Genomic DNA, 23,475 nt, shown 5'->3' on the forward strand with positions numbered 1-23,475 from the left:
CTACTGAGACAGCTTTGGATCCTGGAGTTGAACAAAGTCCCATTTCTCATCCCAACAAGCCTAAGGCTAAATACAAAATCCTTTTTTATTTTTATTTTTAGCTGAAAGAGACTTTACATAGAACCTTATTACAACCTACATTTATATAATAATACCTGAGAAGGTGCAAAATGCTCTATAGACGTTACAAGTATGTCATCTCATTTGAGCCTCACACAGGCAATCACAGTTATTAGTATCGACATTTTACAGGTAAGTTTCAGAGAGGGTAAGTGACTTGCCTGTGGTCATACAACCAGAAAGTGTCAGGGGCAGAATTTGAATGCAGGTCCTTCCTGGCTCCAGGTTTATTATTCTTATGTCCAATTGTCTCAACCCTTCCCCTCCCTCACTGCTGTCTCTCTTCTCCCCCCCTCCACCCCAACCACACACATATTTTTCAGAAGAGGGAACTGAGGGTCAAAGAGATATAATAAATTGCTCATGGACAGGGTTGTGATTAGAATCCAAGGCTTTGGGACTCCAATACCTCCAAGTGCACCAAGCTATGGAATTTATTTCTTTTCCCCTTTGGCTGATGGAGTAATTAAATCTCAACCTAGCTAACTCTTTATAGCCAGGGAATGAATCACACCAGACACTGCTCATTAGGTAGATTCTTAGGTCTCTAGACCACCTAGGGATTTCCAAGTCCATTGGGTTTCTCGTGGACTTCAACTTTCTCACTCATCCATCTCTAATGGTATTCATTAAACTGGCATTCCCTTGGTGTGCACTTCATAGAAAAGGTTGAATTCCCTGGAAATTTTTTTCAAGTCACCAGGAAATGTTCTGGCTAAAGAATACCAAATCATCTCAGACCCAAAACCTTGAATTCAAATGAGATGAGAGGAAATAAAAGGAATTTGAGATAAACAAAGGCACAGCTCTTGACTTTACTTTTACCGTAAGCTAGGTTTGGTTGCGCCACTCATGTCTCCCAAACTCCCATTCAGGGTACTCACCTCCTTTAGCCACAGAAGTTTAGGAGGCTGCATCTCCACAGACATCACTCCTCCGACAAATTTCAGAACCGCATGTCTGGTTCTGTTTATTCTCTCTACTTGACTGCCTGCACGGTGGTCCATCCACATGATGATATTTCTATTGGAGTCCCCTGATACAGGAGGAGAGACACAGAGACAATGAGAAAGAGATCAAGAGAGACAGAGAGAGAGACAGAGGTAGGAATAAAGACACAGAAACAGAAAGAGAGAGAGAGAGAGAGAGAGAGAGAGAGAGAGAGAGAGAGAGAGAGAGAAGAGAGAGAGAAACAGATACAGAGAGACAGAGGCAGAGAGAGACAGAGAGAGAATGTAAGAGGCAGCAACAAAAAAACAGAGTGACAAATACAGTCACAGAGACAGAAACAGGCAGTAACACAAAGACAGAGAGAGAAAGCAAGAAAATGACTGAGAAGAGAGAAAGACAGAGGCACAGACAGACAGAAAATCAGAGACAAAGAGAGGCAGACACAGACAGAAATATAGACACACAGAGACAAATTAACAAGTAGAGACAGAGAGGGGGAGAGATACAGAAATACAGAGAAAAAGTTCAATGAAGAAAGAAAGAGAAGACTAGAAACTGAGCCAAACACCTAGAGTCCCGTTCCATACAAGAATTTGAGCACCTGGGTTTAATCTGCCGATTAACAAGCATTAAATCCTACCTAAGTGCTGGGGATACAAAGAAAGGGAAAAAAAAAACCTAACCACCAGTCCCTGCCCTCATGGAGTTCACACTCTAATGGGAGAGACAGTATGTATATACATTGGTACCTGACTATAAATCCAGAGTGGATTTAAGTTCCCTCAGAGTGGAAGACAGAAGCAGCCATGGAGAACTGCAAAGGCCTCCTGAAGAAGGTGAGATTTGATTTAGGTCTTCAAGGAAGCTGAGCCTGAGGTTAGGAAGGAGAGAGAGCATTCCAGGCATGGGGGACAGCCAAGCCAAAGACATGGAGATGGGAGATTGAGATCAATGTGTGTGAGGTAGAGAAAGTAATCCAGAGTGATCACACCATGGAGAGTATGGAGGGCAAACAGTGATGCCAAACTCAGACAGGGGCCACCAACCTGTACAACAGGATACTTCTCCAGGGCTTGCAGACTGACTTAGTTTTAAAATACAACACCATCTATGTTTCATTGTATTTTTATTTATTTCATTAAAAGTTCCCTATTACATTTTAATCTGGCTTGGGGCACATGTGGGAGTGTTGTGGGCTGCATGAAGTCCAAGGGTCGTTTAATGCCTCCAGAGTACAGTGTGACCCTGGAGATTCCAGGCAATATTGGAAGGAATGAGGATGCTGCCTACTACAAGAGTTAGGACATACACCCAAGTAGGGATGGTACAAACCAAGGTTTGCTGAGGGGAAGGCAAAAGTTGAGGCACAGGTTGGGAGGATTGTGAAGGGAAAGGGATTGCCTTCTGTTGGGAGGAAAAGCAAAGACTTTATGGGGGAGGGGACAATGGATCCAAGACCTGAAGGACTTCAATAGGTGGTAATGTAGAAAGAGTGTATTCCAAGCACATGGGATGGCCTAAGTGGGAAGACCCAGGGTGGGATGATGCAGGATGAAATTGGTGATGTGTACAGTAGCTGTTTGCTTGTTGTCTCTCCCATTAGACATGAGCTCCTTGAAAGCAAGGACTGCTTTTTTGCCTCTTTGTATCCCTGGCACTTAGCACAGTGCCTGGCACATAGTCCATGCTTAATAAATGCTTCTTGGTTGGCTGTCTGTTAGCTCAGTTGATGGGGGAAATATATTTCATGGCAGTGAGTAGTGTGAAATAGACTACTGAAGTCGGCTGGAGACACAGACTACGAGTGCTATAAAGACCAATATTAGGAGTTTTGGGTTTCTGCTTGAAGCAGGAAGGAGCCTCAGTATATCAGAGTTCACCAAGAATGTGACATACCCATTAAGGGTTCATTCAGCTTAAAGACCTCCAGCACTGAGGATGCTTGGTGGGAAGTAGCAGTGGGGAAAGTGCTCCCCTAACTGCCAGGGCAGCCCAGTCTAACATCTGGATAGCTCCACTGATTAAGAACATTTTCCTGATAGCAAACCTAAATGCCTCTCTGCACCTCCCATCCCATTGCTCCTAGTTCCACCCTTGCAGCCAAGCAGGACAATGCACATGTCCCCCTGGCAGTCCGTATAATACCTGAGGACAGTTATCACACCAGAGCTCTCTGCTAGATCGTGTTTATATCCATAACACTTTATCTGCTCTTCATCCATCTAAATAGCACTAGCCCCTTTGCAGCTACATGAAGGCTTTCCTGGTCTCCTTCCCTTCCCTCCGAGACTACCTTCCATTGATTCTGTCTATATCTTGTACATGCACGTTGCTTGCATAGTCTGTCTACCTTTAGAATGTGAACTTCTTGAGGAGAGGGTGTGTTTTGGCTTTCCCTTGTCTCCCCAGTGCTTAGCACAAAACCTCACAACCACGAAAACCTTAATAAATGCTTGTTAAGTGGATAGTTTCCACCTATAGTGGGATCTCAAGATCTTCTACCATCCTGATCACCCTCCTCTCCAACTCAGTTCCCAAAATGTGGTGCCCAGAACTGAATGCCATATTATACAAGGACAAACAAAATGGAAGGAATACTCCCCTCCCTACTGGAGGGCAGTCTGTCTCTCTCTTAATTGTCATTTAAGATTACATTAGCTTTATTGGATGCCAAATGTAGCCCACAATGTAGGTGGGGATTCTTGCTGTAGGCCACTAAATCCCCCAATCTCTCTTTTTTGAGGAACAAACAACTTTTCTTGCTGTAATCCCCCCATCTTGTTCTGGGTTCAAAAAATCAACTTTATAAGTGCAAAACTTAACAATTCTCCAAACATCCCTGACTTGTCAGTTTCCCTCATATCCAATCAGTTACCCATCTGTGAGTCCTCTCAATTCCACTCCACTAAATCTCTCACACACATGCCCTTCTCTCCCTTCCCACGGCTACCACCCGAGGTCAGGCCCTCGTGACTTCTCACCAACCCTATTGCAATGAGCTCCCCACTGGTCTCTCAGGCTCCAATCTTTCCTCATCCTAATCTATCCCTTACACAGCTGCCCAACTGACCTTCTCAAAGGCTTCACCATAGGTTATCTCCTAGCTACAGAAACTCCAATAGCTGACTCTTGCCTTCATTAGGCATTTAGGGACTTGGTCAATCTGGCTCCAACCCTCCTCTTCAGTCTTGTTACCCACCATTCCTCTTCACTGTGGTCAAACTGACATGCTTGCTCTTCCTTACACTCAATATTCACAGACCTTTTTTGCACAGACCATTCATCATCACCACCATCATCGCTAGCATTTATATAACTCTTTAAGGTGCGCAAAGATCTTTACAAATATTCTCCCATTTTCTCCTCACTATGGCTTCAGGAAGTAGGTGCTACTAGGATGCCCATTTTACAGATGGGGAAACTGAGACTGAGAGAGAGGTTAAGTGATTTTCTCAGGGTCAGTCACAGAGCTAGTGTCTGAAGCTGGATTTGAATTCAGAACCTCCTGACTGTAGACCCAGAGCTCTATCCACCGTGCCTTCTATCTGCCTTATGCTTGGGATGCACTCCTTCCTCATCTCTGCCTTAGAATCCCTAGATGGCTTCAAACCTTGACTCAGGTACTCCACCTCCTACATAAGACCTTCCCTGTTGACCCAGCACCCGACTCAAAGTTACTTTATATTTATTCAGAATATATTTTGTATAAACTCATTTTGAGTCACCCCAGTACAATACAAACTTTCTAGTTTTGTCTTTGGGTCCCCAGTACACAGTATGGTACCTGGTACTTAATAAATGTCTGTTGATTAATTAATATTTGCACTGACATGTTTTGTCTATTAAATTTCATCTTATAAATATGACCCAGAGTTCTTGATAATCTTGTAATCTTGTGAAGTTCTTGTAATAATGAGCTATGAAGGCTTTTGAGTGGAGGAATACTGCAGTCAGATCCATTTATTAGAGAGAGGGGAGGGGAACAGGGAGATGAGGAAGAAAGGGGAGACAGAGAGAGAATCAATGAGAGAGAGAGATGGAGAAACAGACAAAGAGGGAGAAAGAGACTGGAGATGAAAGAAAGACAGACAGGGAAGGGAGAGAGGAGGGAAGGGGGAGAGAGAGACAGAGGGAGAGAGAGAGAGAGAGAGAGAGAGAGAGAGAGAGAGAGAGGAAGAGAGAGAGAGAGAGAGAGAAAGGAAGAGGGAGGGAGAGAGAGAGAGATCCATTTCAGGCCTATAGCTATAAATTTCCAGCTGTTAAGGAGTATATAGCATTTCTATAGATTTATAAATGTCATGAGCAGTAAAAATGAAAGAATGATTGAGGGTCATAAATGCATTTTACTTAAAACTCATGTGCTGCTTGGAGCATGCTTGCTGGCTCTCTAACCTAGCCCCAGGGATCATTCTGAGTCTAGTCAAAGGCATCTCCTCAGCTAAAAACCATTCAACATCTACAGACATTATCAGATTCAATGACTTAAAAAAAAACCTGCGACATTTTTCTTTCCTTTTCTCGTGAGTTACTCTAAGAAAATTTGTTTTAGCCAAGATTAAGGAGAAATTAAAGTATCAGTAATGATCTCATATCCTTATATTTGTCTTTTCAAATCAGGATAAGTTCATACATGTACATACATGCATATACACATACACACGCACAGACACATGCATACACACATGCACATGTGCATGCATACACACTCACACAAGTACACACACATATATACACTCATGCACACACACCTGGCCTGTACCTGTGATTTTAGAGAATCAAAGAAGCTGAGAGTTGGCAGGGTCCTCAGTAGTAGTGTAGTCTAACCCCTACCTGAAAAACATCCCCCATCTAAGCAAGCTGACCAATAGCCCTTCAGCTGCTGCTTGAGGGATTCTAAGAAGGAAGGTCCACACCCTCTCTAGGGATGCCATTTCCCTTTGGGAAAATTCTAATATTGGGGGAGCTTCCCTTGGCCTGCAGCCTAAATTGTCTTCCTTTCCACACCCTCCCCCCATGCACTGATTCTGGTTCTGCCATTTACCTATCTCTTCTTTCTTTCACAGGATAGCCTTTCAAATATTCGAAGGCATTTTTCCTGCCCCATGGAATTTTCTTTTCTCCAGACTAAATGCTCCCAATTCCTCCAAATGATCTTCCTATGTCATGAGCCCAAGGCTTTTCACCATCCTGATTTCCCTTCTCTGGACACTCTCTTATTTAGCAATTTCATTGGGTATGGGGAGATCCCCTCTGCCGATGTAGGCTGACTACTTCACTGCAATTTAGGGTCTGAGATAACTACCTGGGCCACTGAGGGTTAAGTGACTTGCCCAGGGTCACATAGACAATATGTCAGAAGTCGTACATGAACTGTCATTCCTGACAATGAAGCCACCTCTCTATCCACTACACCATGTATCATCAGCTGCAGTATTTCTACAAATTCAATTCAATCCAACAAGCATTTAAATAGCTACCAAGTGGTAGATACCGGAGAAAAAAAGACTGACATGAAATAATCCCTGCCCTGATGACGCTTTCCATTATTTGCCTTCTCTATCACAAGGGACCAGGTAAGAGACGACATGCCCCAGAACAAAGTCATCGACACACATTTGCCAAAACACCTTGCAAAATGCTTGTTGACTCAATAGTGGTGAATACTTACTGGGGCCAGTCAGTCAACAAGCATATATTAAGTGCTTACTGTATGCCAAGCACTATGCTAAATTCTTGGGATAAATGTGTGTGTATGTGTATATATAAACATACACGCACACACATATATAGAATACACATATGCATATATTATATACACATAAACACATACACACACACACACACACAGAGTCAATTCATTTATGCATTCGCCAACCATTTATTAAGTCCCTACCTTCTATTGGATAGGCACTCTCTTGGTACCAGAAATATCAATACAAAATAAAACAAAACAAAGCAAAAATCCCCTGCTCTCAAAGAGAATCCATTCAAGTTGATGGGAACTGCACATACCAAGAGTCAGAGGTGAGATTTGAGCTCAGGACTGCCTGACTCCCACTCTTCTGCCTGTTCTGCCTCTCAAAACCTGAGGGAAGTGCCACCTTCAAATGGTAAAGCCATCAGTCATAAGTTGCTTGAGTTTTTATTTTATTTTATTACTACTTTTTCCATTCTTCACAAGATAATCCATAGACATGCAGCTGTTCCCCATCAGGCCTCAGCTCATTGACAGAATGCTCAGAAAGATGAAGTCAAACACTATTTCTATCTCCCTGAACAATGTGTGTCTTGAACATACCTGGGCTATTCCAAGAACAGGCATATTTCAACCCAAGTCAAAGACATCCTTCATGTATGCAACTACCCCTCCCTAAGAAGAACAAGCACAGGCCAGAACTCTTATCTGAGTTATTCTTCCCAGATCTTTGTGATGAAGGAAAGGAATGAGAGTTTTTTTTAGCACAGAAAGACTCGACTGCCATGCCTAGTCAGTCATCAGCAGCCAATAAAAATTTAAAAAGAAACAGAGGCTGATATTGGCAATTAAGCCAACAGTCCAGGAGTTCTGTCCCTCAGACACTTGCCTACCCTTGCACCTAAAAGTGGTTCCAAGAGTGGCCTCCAAGGGGGGAATAGAAAAAGCAGAAGATGAGGGAAAGGTTGCTGAAACTAGAGCAGAAGCGCAGATGACTGAGAGTCGCATTCCATCCCTGCCATGAACTAGCTGCATGACCTTGGGCAAGTCAATGAACATATCTGAGCTTCGGTGTCCTTTATCAAAAGAGACTGGTAACAAACACAATGGCAACCTCAAAGAACAATGAATTAATGCAATAATAAAATACAAGTTGCATGTATGTGTGTATATATACACAAAATGCATAGATACACACATTTGTACGTACACACACATATACTATATGCATGCATATGTGTATGCATGTACACAAATATAAAAATAGATAAAAATATCCATATAGAGACATCTATATCTATACACATATCGATTGATATACCTCTCTACACATTTATATATGTACATATATATATATATGGGTTTGTATTGTGTGTTATTCATGCATATTTGTATCTATATTTATTTATCTCTATCTCTATATCCATCTCCATCTCCATTTCTCATCTCCCCGGAGTTCTTTCTGTGGTTAGTACAAAATCATCTATTGATCCATCCCCTTATCGTAGAGTAGGTTTGTTCTTTAAACATTATATGTTGATAGAAGTTTGAAAGATCCTCTCAGGCTATTTTGATTTATGACAAAGAGGGGGTCTACGGGATGGGGGTTTCTGGAAATTGCCAGCGGTGGAACAAGAAAACATCATAAGACATAAAAATAAAAAATCCAATCATTCTGTTATATACATTCGCAGAACTCATTGTTTATAGCATGGGTCTTTAACCTGGGTTCTGTGAACTCGTTTTATTAAAAAATATCTATTTTGATAACTAAACTTCAATATAATTGGCTTTCTTTGAAATCTCATGCATTTTATTTTGTGCATTTAAAAATAATTCTTCTGAGAGAAGCCCAATAAGCTTCCCTAGACTGTCCAAGGCGTATGTGACCCTGAAACAGTTAAAAACCCTGGCTTACAGGAACTCTACAAGATATCCTCTACTAATATGAAGAATCTATTTCATAGACAATCACAAATTTTCTAAGCAGCACGGGTAAATTAAGAGGCAAGAAGTGCTGGCCATATGACTCCAGGCACGTCAGTTAGTACCACCAGTCAGGTGAGAACATCAATTACAAAGTAGTTGCTGACCTTAATTGGTAGAGGAAGTTTCCACACATGGAGTTCCTACAGCAAGGCAATCACAGATTCTCTCCAAATCCTCCCACCCAAAAATATGGTGATGAGATTCAGGGAGAAATCCCCAATTTAACAAGGCATTGTCCTTAACCCTCCCAGATTTTGTAGACTATTGAGGTTAAAAGCCTTTGCTCTTGACTTGGGTCCATTAATTTTTTTAAAAAATATTTTGATAACTGCATTTCCATATGATGGATTTTTTTGTAATTTTATTTTCCATATTTAAAAACATGTTTGTTAGAAGGGGTCTACAGGCTTCACCAGCCTGCGAAAGGAAAGCTAAGAACCCCCTGCTTTTAAAAAAGGCTAAGCATAAAGCTGAGTTTATTTATTCATTTTCTGTTGTAATTTTCTTTTTTTTTTTTTAGAAAAAGAAAGAAAACATGTGTTAATCATCTCCATTTTCTGGAGATTGGAACTGTAGGTAGGAAGGGGAACAGCAGTAGGGATTGGATCAGGAATTTCATTAGTGTGGAAAACTCTTGGGAAGAGACTCCCTCTGCCAATTCAAGTCAGCATCTCCTCTCCAATGTGGAGTCTTCAAGAATTATCTTGGACATTGAGTGGTCGGATGACTTCTCCGGCATCACAGAGCCAGCCTCACAGCTGAGGCCTTGAACCCCAATCTTTCTGGCTCAAAAGCTAGCTGTATATTCATCACATATTCATCATACCCTCCAAACAAGGCAGGACTGGATTTTTTTTTTAAAAAAAAGTAACAACTGACTGATGTAATTATATCAGCTGCTCCCTAAAAGCAAGTAAGGAATCACAAAGTCAAGTTCATGTCCAGAGCTGGGGTAATTCATAAAACTATTCATGGTTAGGTTGCTATCTCCTTATTTTATTGCACAATTGACAAGTAATGCATGAAGACACGTCTATACAAAAACATTTTTCTTTCTTATTTCTCTCCTGCCACTGAGACATTTTCTCTCATTCCTTTCACCCAGTTTCTTTGGAAGCCACTTGATCATCTGCCCACCTCCTCCACACCTTCTTGGTATTCTGCCATGATGGATAGCACACTTTCAGCAGGGATCAGAGGAACTCGGGCTCTGGGCTGAGTGGAGGAAGATTCAGTATAGGGCTCCCACCGGCACTCTATTATACATTTTGTTAGGTGAAGAGAGCAAGCATTTATTAAGTGCCTACTATGTGCCAGGCACTGTGCTAAGTTCTTTCCTAACATTATCTCATTTTATCCTCACACGAACCCTGCGAGGTAGATGCTATTATTACCCCCATCTTACAGGTGAGGAAGGTGAGACAGACCGATGGAGTGACTTGCCCAGGTCACACAATAGTAGGTGTCTGAGGCAAGACTTGAACTCAGTCTTCTGACTTGGTGGATTAGCCCGGGAACAGAACCCATGTATGAAGAAAATGTGTTTCAAGTTTGAAAATGTTACCAAGGAAATCATCAATACCGTCACCATCACCACCAATGGCGTTTATATAGTATTTACGATTTCCAAAGCAATTTACAAACATTACCCCATTTGGACTTCACGACTCTGGGAGACAGGGGCTATTTTTATCTGCATTTTACAAAAGAAGAAACTGAGGTTCTAGACTGTAAGTGACTTGCTCGTGGTCACACAATGTGTCCGAGGGAATAGAATAAAAACTATTATCGTCAGTCTAGCACCGTGAGCTTTGCACAGCACTCTATGTGTGGAAGCTCATTTGATCGTCAGCGTAATTCTGTGAGAGAGATGCTATTTTATTCCCACTTTACAAATGAGGAAACTGAAGATAAGAGCAATTGATGACTTGCCAAGAGTCCCAAAACTAGAAAGTGTGTCTGAGGTAGGATTTGAACTCAGGTCTCGGTGACTCTAAGTCTAGCCTTTATCCATTCTACCACAAAGCTGCCTTCACAACAGCCGTCCTCAAGATCATGTCGCATGACAGTCACTTGAAAGAACTGAGGCTGTGTAGCTTGGAGAAGAAGGTACAAAGGAGGCATGAAAATTCTCATTTAAAAGAGGGATTCGTTTTTCGTTTTGTATTGTTTTCCCCCATGGATGAGGGTGGAAGTTGTAGGTTATCGGATGGAGTCTCAATGCCAGGAAAAACTTCCTAATCTTGAGAGCTGTCCCAAAATCGAATGGGCTGCTTTGAGAGGTAGTGGCTCCCCCATATTTGGAGGTCTTTAAGCCCAGTCCGGATGGCCACATGAGCATCTTATAATGGAGATGCCTTCGGTGTGTGCACTGGGCGAGATGGCTACTAAGGTCCAGTCCAGCTCTGAGAATCTGTACTTTTGTGCATGATGGATCAGACAGAAGGTGGCAGTGGGAAGCATCCCCAAAAGGCTGCGGGGCCATGCACGTGGAAACAATCAGAGTTAATCGAGTACAGAGAGAGACTAACATAAGGACTCCCTAAGAAATCAACTCCTAATTCCAACACAGGTTAATATGTTTCAGATCAAATCTGCCTTTAATTTAATCCTGCTGAAAGGCACCAAGCCTGGGGCAGGGCCCTGACCTAAAGCTGGATGCATGTAATGCTTGGATGCATTTTAACCTTTGGGTTGAACAAAGTTATTTCATCACTTATAATGAGGGTTTCGACCTCTTGAGCCTCTTAATGGAGGGCCTGTGAACAGGAGGCCATTCTGCACACAAAGATGAAGAGAACCTATCCAGGGAGCAAAAACTGGACCCATGGAGAGCTGCTCTTGCAACGTGGCCAATATATTTTCATCTGTCTCAATGGATATGCACTCATATCATCATACAGTCTCAAGGATAGGAAGGGGCCTAGAGATCTACTTCTTTTGCAGCCCAGAAATCCTTTCTACCTCGTCCTCCCTTTTAGGTAGGATATCAACCAGCTGGAGAGTATCCAGAAAGAGCAACCCACATGGTGACGGGCTTCAAATTCATGCCCTTTGAGAAAAAATGGAAAGATCGAGATAGGTTTAGCCTGGAGAAGAACAGACTCAGGGAAGACCTGAGGGATCTCTTTGAGTATTTCAAGGGCTGTCATGTTGAAAGAGGGATAGGACTTGTTTTCTTCTTGGCTGTGGAAGGCAGAATAAAGAACAATGGGCGGAATGTGTCAAGACCCAATTTAGGCTTAATATCAAGGGAAAAAACCCTTAATATCTATAGTCATCCCAAAATAGAATGAGTTGCCTTGGGAAGCAGTGGTTTCTTTATCCTGGAGGTTTCAGTGAGGTGGTGCAGTGGATAGAACACTGAGCCTGGAGAGAGGAAGACCTGTGTTCAAATCTGGCCTCAGATACTTACGAGCTGTGTGACCTTGGGTAAGTCACTTCACCCTGTTTGCCTGAGTTTCCTCACCTGCAAAATAAACTGAAGGAGGAAATGGCAAACCACTCCAACATCTTTGCTAAGAAAACCCCAAATGGGACAATACAAAGTAAGACCTGACTGAAATGACTCAACAGCAACAAGTTCACACAAAAACCAGATGACCCTTTATGTGCTATGTTGGAGAGGGGATATTTGTTCAGGTATGGGTTGAACTCAATGGCCTCTGAGGTCCCTTCTGACTCTGAAATACCACACAATGCCAACAATTTGGTTCTTTGGAGACATCTGTAAACCATGATTCTTACACACAGTCTCTTAGCCTCTATCTACTGAGGAGGAATGCCTCCAATGACGAAGAACTCAATACTACACAAAGCATTTAGTTCTGATATTAAACAGCTCTGGTTGTTTGAAAGTAATCTCTCTGATCAAGCCAAAACAGGTTTCTTTCCTAATTTCTAGTTGTGAGTGGATGCCAGTTCTGTCTTTGTGAGCCAAGCAGACTAAACCTGGTCCCACAACAACTGGGCAACATTACGTGGTCGTGCATACAAGGATTCCTAAAAGCGAACATCCAGGGTCACTGATTCTGAAAAGTCTCTTTGACAGAGCTACATGCAATCACCAGCTTATGAGCAGAATGTGTGCATGAAGTTTCATTAGGCATAGTGCCTGGCACACAGTAAGTAATAAATATATTATTTATTAATAATAATGAATAAATAATATTCTCAGTGCTCAGTAAATCTTTTTTCATTCATTCAGGTTCACAGAATTCTCTACCTCCTCATTTCTGCCTTCTGGCATCCTTGGCTTGCTTCAGGTCCCAGTTAAAATCTTACCTTCTACAAGAAGCCTGTCCTGATTTCCCATGATGCCAGGACATTCCCTCTCTTGATTATCTCTAATTTATCCTGCGTGCATCTTGTTTATACATAGTTGCCTGTATCTTATCTCCCCTGTCAGACAGTGAGCTCTTGGGAGCAGGGACTGTTCTTATTTTTTTTTTTTCTTTTCATTATATCCTCAGCACTCCACACAGTGCCTGGCACATAGTAGGTGCATAATAAGTACTTGTTGATTCAACTTGATTTCAAATAGTCAGCATGGGATACGAGGGAGAATGCCGGACTTGGAACCAGGGAGATCTAGATCTGACCTCAAGTCCCGTCCTCAAACATGACCATGAGCAAGTCATAACTTCTCTGAGACTCAGTGTCCTTTTCTGTAAAATGAGAAAATTGGACTCGATAGTCTCTAAGGTCCATTCTAGCTCAAGGATCCCATGACATGATAATTTGATCTGGAACTCAGAATACATGTTCTTGTAGGAACAGACACCTTAGCTTTTTCTTTCCCTAGAACATTCTGCCTCAAGGAGAATTCTTTTGAATATTCTTCATTATTAACTCTCATATAGCACAAATAAAACCAGCAGCCAGACCATTAACTTGTTCCAAAGATCTTTTGTGAGGCCCCATCTGGAGGACTGGGGATGGTTTAAATACAAAATTCTGTTTGGCTATTGAAGCCTTTCGCACCCTGCCTTTCTGACATTTCCAGTCTTTATAACTCTCCATATACTCTACAATATAGTGACATTCGTCTTTTTGCTGTTCCTTGAATGAAATATTCCATCTCCCAACTCGATTTCTTTTTTCTGGATGTACCCCTTGGCCGAAGGTCCTCCCTTCTTTCCCCCACTTCTTAAAATCCTCAGCTTCCTTCAAGAACCAACTCAAATCCCGCTTTTTATAGGTCCCTTCCTGGTCCCTTTCCTGCCCTTCCCCCAAGTTGTGCCTGTCCACTGATGTTCCTTTCCATCATCTCTATAATATATCTTACATGCACGTTTTGGGGGCTCATTGTCTCCTCATTAGAATGTTAGGACTGTGGTTTTTTTTCCTTTCATTTGTATTTCCTGTTCTCAGCAGTTCCAGGCACATAAAAGATGCTTTTTCACTGACCAAGTTCTAGGCATCATATTTTGAGAAAGACATTGGTAAAGACTGAGTGTCCAGAAGTGGGCAAGCAGGATGGGGAGCCATAAAAGTTCAGGACATAAAGGGATCAGAAGATGGATTAAACTAGAGAAGAGAAGACCTGGAGGAGGAAGGAAGTGATGTCTACCAACACATGGAAGAGAGAGTAGATGTATTCGGAACGGACCTAGAAGGAAGAGGGAGGACCACTGGATTGAAGAGGAAATAAGGCAGACTTAGGACAGATACCAAGCAAAGCTTCCTAACAATTGGAACTAACCAAAAAAGGAATTTGCTGCTTCATCAAGTAGAGGGAGGGTTTCACATCATTGGAGGTATATGCAAGTAGAAGCCAGATGACCATATGGAAAGAATTTCTCTTCAGGTACAAGTGGTAATAAATGAACTCTGAAGTTCCTTCCTACTCTAATGAGTCACTTCCAGCTCTGTGAATGCTATGAATGAAGGTAGATGCCCAGACCAGCCCCAAAGTCTATTTAACTCACAATAAACCACTCAAGGGTCTTTATAACAATTCTTTCCCTTAAACCCCAGGGCCTTGCCATCTCACCTGCCACTGAAACCTTAGGACCACTGGGCCCTTCTACCCACTTGGCAGCTGGCCCTTCTAAATGTGTTATCTCTTCCAATTAGAATAGGAGATTCTTGAGAATTAGGACTGACTCAATTTACTGTTCGTATCTCCAGTCCTTAGCATAGGACTTGATACTCAGAAAGTCCATAATAAATTCCTTTTCATTCATTAATTAATTCCTCATCTCTCCATGCCCACTACACACACACACACACACACACACGCACACACACCCCTCAGCTCTGTTTATCCAATTTCTACTCATCTTTCAAAATTCAGCTCAAATGTTGTTTCTTTGTGAAGCCCTCTGTGATACTTTCCTCTCTAATCTGAAGGAAAGATTTTTAATTCACAAATAGTCATTGATCTGCTGTATGGAGAGCTTTCTCCTGAGTGCTCTAAGATATGAAATGTTTAGATAGGACACAAACCATGCCCTTCACTGAAGGAGTAAGGAAGATGTACTATATATACAAATAATCATACAATATAATGCTAAAAATCATGTAGAATGAGTGCTCAAATGTGTTGAAAACAAAATACTATTTTAGGTCTAGAGGTGAATGGCTTTTCCCACCCCCGGTGAATATGAGAAGGGCAGGGATGGGATGAAATTAAGGACTGTATACTTTTGCATCAATATATTTGAACGTCCTATGGTGAGGCTGCAAAAAATGCAGGAATGGATGGTGCCCGTCTCCTTTTTACCTTCCTGGTTTACTGGCAATGGCTGGAATTGCTTATCCAAGACAACCAGTGAGCAAGTGGCATCAAAACCAAGTCCTCGAATCCGAGTAGGATCTATTCCTTGTACCACTTTCTGTAAAAAGAGAAGATGCAGCTCAATCAGATGGGCCTCTACCCATGATCCATAACACATGAAGTCTGGTCAAGAATCTTTGGGGTTTCCTACTTCTCAGATAAAATGTAAAACTGCAAGCCCAAGACGTAAAGCCCTTAAGAAGGAGGCTCTTATCCTTCCTTTCCAATATCAACACTCTATATCATGGTCAGACTGGGCTAGTTTGTGTTCTGAAAAATTGACAATCTATGATTATAACACATTGTTACCACTTTATCAATCAATCAAAAAGCATTTCTTAATCACCTACTATCTATGAGCTTGCCATCAAAGAGCTTCCATTCTATAAGGGGAAAGAACATGTGCATAAAATGAAATGTATAAATATATAAAACACACAGATATACAATGAAATATGCAAAATAAGTACAAAGAAAAATACATTTGGCTGGGGGAATCAGGAAAGGCCTCCTATAGTTGGCACTGAGTTGAATTTTAAAGAAAGTTGAGGATTCTAAGAGGAAGGAGTGAAGAGAAATACGTTCTAGGAATGGAGGACAGGCTGGGAAAAGCACCGAGACCAGAGATATGTATGAGGAACAAGAAGGCTGGTTTAGCTGGACCACAGGCTAGGAAAAAGGGAATAATATATAGCAAGCCTGGAAGGGTAGATTGGGGACTGTGAAGAGCTTTAAAAAACAAACAGAAGAAATGGCATCTGGTCCTAGAGAGGGAACCACTGGAGATTGTTTTAACTGATTTTTATTGATATGTTTCGTTTTTACAGTGCCTAGATTTCTTCCTCTTTGGGATTTCATCACTATAAGGAATGGCACCCAGAGGGCTAAACTTTATGACAAAATTGTTTGTTTAAGAAAAAAGAAGTAGAAACATCAACAAGACGGAATGATACTTGAAAACATCTGAACATATTTGCAATTTTCCACACCCGTGACTCCACTACTACCACCACCATTGCTAAGAAGCTAGCCAGGGGACATATCTTCTCATCTCTTTTTGGGGGGCCAAGTTGGTTCTTTATGGTCTTGCAAATTTTATTGTTAATTTTTACCTCTGAAGTTTACGAAGATAGGATCCGCTCTTTGTTTTACGAACATCACTTTGGCCTCTCAATGGAAGTGGATTGTAGAGAGAAGAGATCGGAGACACAGACACCAATTAGGGGAAGAGTTATTGGGAAGCCCCTGAACCAGGGAAGTGTCTGGGAGGGGTTAGAAAGAAAGGGAAAGATTCCAGAGAGGTTGTTGGGATAAAAAAGACAAGGTTTAGCAGGTGTCACATTCATGGTGTTTCCTCCCAATGGCACAATGACGTGCAGCACAAAGTTGGTACTTAATGCATGCTTGTTGACTGATTGACTTTTCTCACTTTTGTCTTTATATCCCCAGTACCTGTCACAGAGTAGTCACTAAATAGATCCTTATTGAAAATGTATGCTGATACCCAACATATCTCCAAAAGGACATTAGTTACTGCCTTTGTAGCATCTTCTATTTCTTTCTTTATTTGTTTATGTCTACTCCTGAAACAATGAAATAAAGGAAGGAAATAAGCATTTATTAAATGCCTACTATATGCTAGGCATAAGGCAGCTAGGTGGCACAGTGGATATAGAGTGCCAGGCCTGAAGTCAGGAAGACTCATCTCCCTGAGTTCAAATCTTGTGTGACCCTGGGCAAGTCACTTAACTCTGTTTGCCTCAGTATCCTCATCTGTCAAATGAGTTTGGGAAGGAAATGGTAAACCATCCCAGTATCTTTGCCAAGAAAACCCCAAATGGGGTCATGAGGAGTCAGACATGACTAAAATGACTGAACCACCACTACTACAACAAAAATGTACTAGATACTCTGCTAAGTGCGTTACAAATACTATAGCATTTGTCTACATACAGATATAAATATATGCACACTTCATATATTTACATATATGTAGATGTCTGTGCATATATAGGTATGTATATATTTGTATGTGTCTTTTCTTTTCTTGTCTTAGACTTTCTTGCCATGTATGCTCAGTAGTGGGATTGATGAGTTAATAGGCAGAAATGGTTTAGTCTATTCCCTGACCAAATATAACTTCTTCATAGCATGGATGGTTTCAGTCTTTCTGTTTGTATCGCCATCACCCAGCGCAGGACCTGGCATATAGCAGGCATTTCATAAATGCTTATTTATTGATCAGTAGTCTCTCTGGGCTTTAAAAACAAAAGGCTAGGGCTACATTTGAGTATATATTGGTTCTCTCACATAGTCCTGGACAGTCTGTACTTTTGGTCAGTGTGTCTATTACATAGGTCTTCTTTCAGTCATTCGATGAACATTTGTGAAGCAGTTACTGTGTGCCAGGAACTGTGCTTAGCACTGGAGTAGTCTTAAAATGAATCTTACTAGGTATTTTTAAAATGATTTTTATCCTGCCTAAAAGCACAATAGTATTCTATTGCACCACTTCTCATTCATTAAGACAGTCATTCATTATTAGATATTTAGTGGTTTATTTTTCAGTTGCTTTTTTTCAGTCGTGTCTGACTCTTCATGACCCTATTTGGGATTTTCTTGGCAAAGATTCTGGAAAGGTTTGACATTTCCTCCTCCAGTTCATTTGACAGATGAGGAAACTGGGGTAGACAGGGTTAAGTGATTTGTCCAGGGTCACACAGCTAGTAAGTATCTGGGGTTGGATTTGAACTCAGGTCTTCCTGACTCCTGGCATTCTATCCACTGTGCCACCTGACTGCCCTAGGTTTTTGTAGTTCTTTACAATGATCAAGAATGTTGCTTTGTATATTTCTTAAAGGTATTTTACTTTTTTCATGATGACATATATGTGAACAGATCTCTTGTTTATTATATCTCAGAGAATATACAGACCCAAAGAACTGGAGGGGACTTTGGAGACCATTTATTCTAACCTATATCTCAGCCAGAATTCCCCCCTAGCATTTGAAATAACTGGTTATGCTGCCTTTATCTGAAGGCTTTCACTGAAGGGCACTCACTTTCTCCCACATCAGCCCCAGCTGCTTTGCAACTTTCATCTTTCCCAGCGTTTCTTTTCTTTACAGAACACCTAAGTCTGTCTCCCCTTTCCTCCCTTCACTTGAGTCCTCCTGCACAGACTAGATGACAACTGGTTGGCAATCTGGTTAAGAGAACCCTGGTCAATCCCTTTCACCTCTGAGATTTTATGATTCTATCCATAAGTGGAGAAAATCAGGGAAATGGGGAGCAGACCTTCCCCAGCAAAGTAGAGATAAGAGAAAGCCAGACCAATGGAGATTAAAGGCCCACTTTTATCTAGACTAAATCGGGTGTTTTCTATTTGCTCCCCTGTGTCTATTTTGATGAATAGTCAATGGTGACTGGTAGAAATATTAGAAAGCAAACAAGTAATAAGTTGGCCGTCACTTGGAGATGATAAAAATTAGCCATTAAAACCAAGCTATACTTAGAGTGGACTATTTCAAAGCAGCTTTTCATTAGGGAATTACATTTTCTCCTTGACAATTTCCTTAATGGCAAAAGAGGTTATGTGGTAGAAGAACAGTAGAGACCCTAGGGCAAAGAGGAGACGATTCACACCAAAAAGAATGGAAAATTAAACAGGCAGAAGAGGGGAGGAGATCTCCCAGTTATTGTATTCCGTGTCTCTCCCCCTCTCTTCAGCCCCTTCCCTTCTTCTCTGGGTGCTCCCGGCTGCACAGGGCTCATTAATGTTTGAGAAGACTGATCAATAACCACAGAACGGCGAATTGGCCATCTGCAAATTACCAAGCATCTCATGAATATTTAAAGGACCAAATTCAAGAACAGAGAGCAGATAGAAACCAACACTTAAAAACTAGAGTCCTTAAAGAAAAATAGAGGACAAAGGAAACTCTTGATCCCTAGCCTGTGCAGGTTAGCAAGATAGAACAGAGAACTGTCACACAAACAAAACCTGAAAAAGGAAGAAGCAGCAAAGTACCATGGACAGTGCTGGGTTTGGACTTGTAGGACCTGCACTGTTACTTATCATGTGCAGGACATTGGGCAAGTCATTGATCCTACCTAGGCCTCAGTTTCCCCATCTGAAAAATGAAGTCTCTAAGATCCCTTCCAATTCTAAATCTGTGATCCTATGAGCCCATGAATGTTTCCCTCCCTCCCTAGTGAGTCCAACTCAATCTGGTGTCAACATCATTGACAGATAGAACTGTGAGGCACATACCTCGGGTCGTGCCTAAGTTTACATAGGTAGGAAGTAGCAAATCTAGCACTCAAGCCGAAGTCCTCTGATTCCAACCCCAGCACTCATTCTACAGCATCCTCCACATGAACAAGGGCAACCTCTTTATTGTTTCCAAGCAAGAGACCTCCAGGTCTCACTCATACCTTTGTGACGATGCAGCATGCAGCCCAGATGTCATCAGAGGACTGCTCGTGGTGGTCTGCTTGAGGTTCCCACTTTTGGATGGGGTATTCTGCATAAGCAGCAAGGGTCCCCTGCTGGCTGACCAAAGCCGCGCGGGCACTGCCCGTTCCCACATCGATGCCCACATAATAATTCATCTTCTCCTGCTTTCCACTGCTCATGCTGCGGGAACCTGCTATAAGCAAGGACAAGAGATGTTTAGAGACTAAAGTGGAGTTGAGGTGACAGTGCCCCCCTCATAGATTGTATCCCCAATGCACGACACAGTGCCTGACACATAATCAATGCTTAATAAATGCTTCTTGATTGGATGACATTGAGATTTAAAGTTCGCACGAGTCCTCTTACTCTAGATGCCAGCACTCAATTGATTGCATTGGCACCAGCTGCCTCAGAGACCCTCTGGTCATCCAACAACTGAACAACACCCCACCCCAAGTATCTTTAAAAAGAAAAGAAAACCCCTCATGCTGGGTAGTCATCAAGGCAGCCATATACTTTATACTGAAAAAAAGTTCAGCAACAGTCAAACCAATCTGATAAACACTAGAGGGCAGAGTAGATAGGTGAACTTGGGGTCAAGAACCCTGAGTTCAAATTTAGCCCTAGACATGTACTAGTTTTGTCGCCTTGGGCAAGTCACTTAACCTCTATTTTCCTCAGTTTCCTCACCTGTTTAATGGGGATAATAATAGCAGGAATGTTGTGAGGATTAAATGAGATGATCATCGTAAAGTGCTTAGCACAGTGGCGGCAGCGAAAGTGCTATATAAACGTGAGCTATTCTTCAGAAGGCTTAGGTGGAGTCCTGCCTCGGACACTTACTAACTCTATGACCCTCAGCAAGTCACTTCCCTGCTCTGAGGCTAGTTTCTTCATCTGTAAAATGCGGGTGATAATAGCATCATTTTCACCAGGTAATTGTGAGGATCGATTGAGATAACATGTAAAAGGCTTTGTCAGCTTTAAAACACTCTATAAACCCTTATTTAATGGAAACAAATCTTGCTGTTCTCTTTTTCTAGTCACAGCTTTTGGACTTGCTGCCTGCTCTGCTAAGGCTTGGTACTAGTAGATATCTAATAGAAGCCTGTTAAATGACTGACTTTTTAAGAGACATTTGGGGTCATTAAAGGCATTTTGCAATTTCCTGGCTCATTCCCTACCTTCTGTTCAATTCTATGTCCAATACGTTATCCACTTAGACTGTCTATCCCAGATAGACAAACCAATGAAAATCTGAATCCGTTGTATTTAATCCCAACAAGGGAGTGGACTAATAAACCAGGATAAATTCATCTTCCCTTGAAAAATAATGATTTAAAGACTATATCCTACTGGTGAGAGTAGCATGTTCACCAAGGAAGTCTATCATTGTCACTAGTTTTTTTCCACAATTTTCATCACTTTTCTAACCTGCTTGATTTAAAGCTGCTGCTCACAAACTCTCTCTATGGTACCTACATAGGCCCTCTGGCCTGCTACTTCCTGCTGCTAACAACACCTGAATCCTCTCTCCATCAAGGGCAGACAAGGAAGACTTTGGAAAGCTGGTTCAGGTTACAAATGTAGCCCTAAGTGCCAGCAACTGGGAAAGAACCCAAAAAGAGGGCAGTGAGAAAGGAAGGACTATGGGTCTGACAGCCAGTGTTTTGTCCCTTCCAGAGCCTTCATGAGCTGCAGGGATTATGGGAAGTAGTGCATTTGAGACTTCCTTGGTACTACAGAGCTAGCCTACTTCTCTCTGTCGGTCTGCATTTATCTCTGTTTATCCATTTCTGTCTCTCTGTCTGTCTGTATCTATCTATCTATCTATGTTTCTGTCCCTCTGTTTCTTTCTCTCTGTGTGTCTCTTTCTATATTTCTCTGTGTCTCTCAGAATCTCTTGTCAGATAAAGACAGGTGGTAGAAGCTTCTGCCTATCTTCCTCTTCCAGATGTGCTATTCAAAACACAGTGTCCCAAAGAGAATCAGAAAATCCCTGACTCACATTAGATCCCTGGTGTAACCACCGTGCTGGACAATTGCTTATGACCTGATCAATCCTGCAAGCCAAACGTCAGAAAAGAGAAGTTTTCCCATTTAAGTGTGTACCCGGGGATGCTCAGAGAAGGTTGGGAACCTTGGCCAGCAGATGTGTGACAGCTGCTCGTGAGACATAGAAGAGACAGCTCAATTAAGCTGACACCCTCTCAATAATTCCCCTCTTTTCTCATTTTAACTTTCACCCTCACCAAAGGAAGGCCTTTGAGAGGGAAGTGGGATGGGCATGAAAGGGGAAAGGGGGAACAAAAAAGGTTAAAATCCGAATATTTGCTCCCTCAATGTAAACTTCAGCCCAGCCTCTGAGGACAAGGAGGGATTTCAGTAACTCACTCTTCTATTCCTCCCTCTCCCTCCTCTGCTCTGTCTCTTAGCCTCCTTCAAAGCCCAGCTCTGCTGGTGCTACCTACCTTTCCCTATCTTCTAATTACTACCACTTTCTCCATCTTGAAATTCCTTTGTGTATATTTTCTATTGCTGGACTGTCATGCACACGGTCCCCCTGCTTTTTTGCCTTTATCTCCTAGCACACTGCTTTGCACATGATAGGGAGTGAGCAAACGTGTATTGGATTGAATTGATTACAAATGTATGAGAAGCAAGGATGTATAGCTTTAAGCCTGGTTGAGACTGTGGGTTTTCTGTGCCATTCACACACACACACACACACACACACACACGCATGCATATACATACACATGCACACATTTTGGCACTGCCCTCTGACTAAGCTAGAGTGGAAGTTTTGGGGAAGATCCCCCTCTCTCTCCCACACTGTGGGATGGTCTAGTGATTCAGTGATCCTTCAGCCTCCTTCAGCCATGACTATTAGCCCCTTCCAAAGATTTTTCCTTTTCTGAAACAACAATCCCGATTTCAGGTTCTTTTTCTTTCTCTCTCCCCAGCCAAAACCATCACCATTTCAAAATCTCACTGTCCATCAATTCTTAAGATTTTTATGCAGGCTATGGAATCAAGACTGATTTGCTGTCTTTGCTTAGGCCACCTGCCATATGCAGATGGCCCACAGCCAATGCGAGTCTAGTGGGGTAACAGTAACATAGTGTATAGCATAGCATGGATGTGATAAGCCTTTTGAAAATCTCAAATACATACAGAGACATTTATTTTTGCCATTCTTAGCAGACTTTTTCCCCCTCTAATAGGTTAATAGGAGTTTAATGGTGGTGATGACCACGGAGGGTTTGGTTGGGCCTCGGAAGTCATAAAGATGATGAGTGGAACCATAAGGAAGTACATATGATTGACACATCACTTCTAACTCAGCTTCCATTTCTCTGAGTAACACATCTTAACTAAATCTTTCAGAGACATCACATGATAAAAATGATTCCTAAGTGAAACAAGAAGTAAAATAGCATCCATCTGATTTCTCTGCATCTAAAATCCATCAGCAAA

General features: G+C 41.9%; 1 protein-coding gene across 5 annotated transcripts in view; it reads right to left on the minus strand.

The window, feature by feature from the left end:
- The window catches only part of FGGY (FGGY carbohydrate kinase domain containing), a 512,879-nt gene that overhangs the window by 468,730 nt on the left and 20,674 nt on the right, over positions 1 to 23,475 (minus strand). For 3 of the 5 annotated variants that reach the window (XM_036754773.1, XM_036754772.1, XM_036754776.1), the window contains exons 2-4: positions 19,974 to 20,188; positions 15,483 to 15,594; positions 1,005 to 1,156 (exon numbers count right to left, since the gene is read on the minus strand). In XM_036754773.1, coding sequence (XP_036610668.1) covers positions 1,005 to 1,156; positions 15,483 to 15,594; positions 19,974 to 20,174 — 465 coding nt within the window. In that variant the 5' untranslated portion in view covers positions 20,175 to 20,188. The remainder of the gene's footprint in view (positions 1 to 1,004; positions 1,157 to 15,482; positions 15,595 to 19,973; positions 20,189 to 23,475) is intronic. The other 2 variants (XM_036754775.1, XM_036754774.1) reach the window with 1 other exon arrangement.

This window comes from Trichosurus vulpecula, chromosome 4 (genome assembly GCF_011100635.1).
Source record: "Trichosurus vulpecula isolate mTriVul1 chromosome 4, mTriVul1.pri, whole genome shotgun sequence".
Lineage (NCBI taxonomy): Eukaryota > Metazoa > Chordata > Mammalia > Diprotodontia > Phalangeridae > Trichosurus > Trichosurus vulpecula.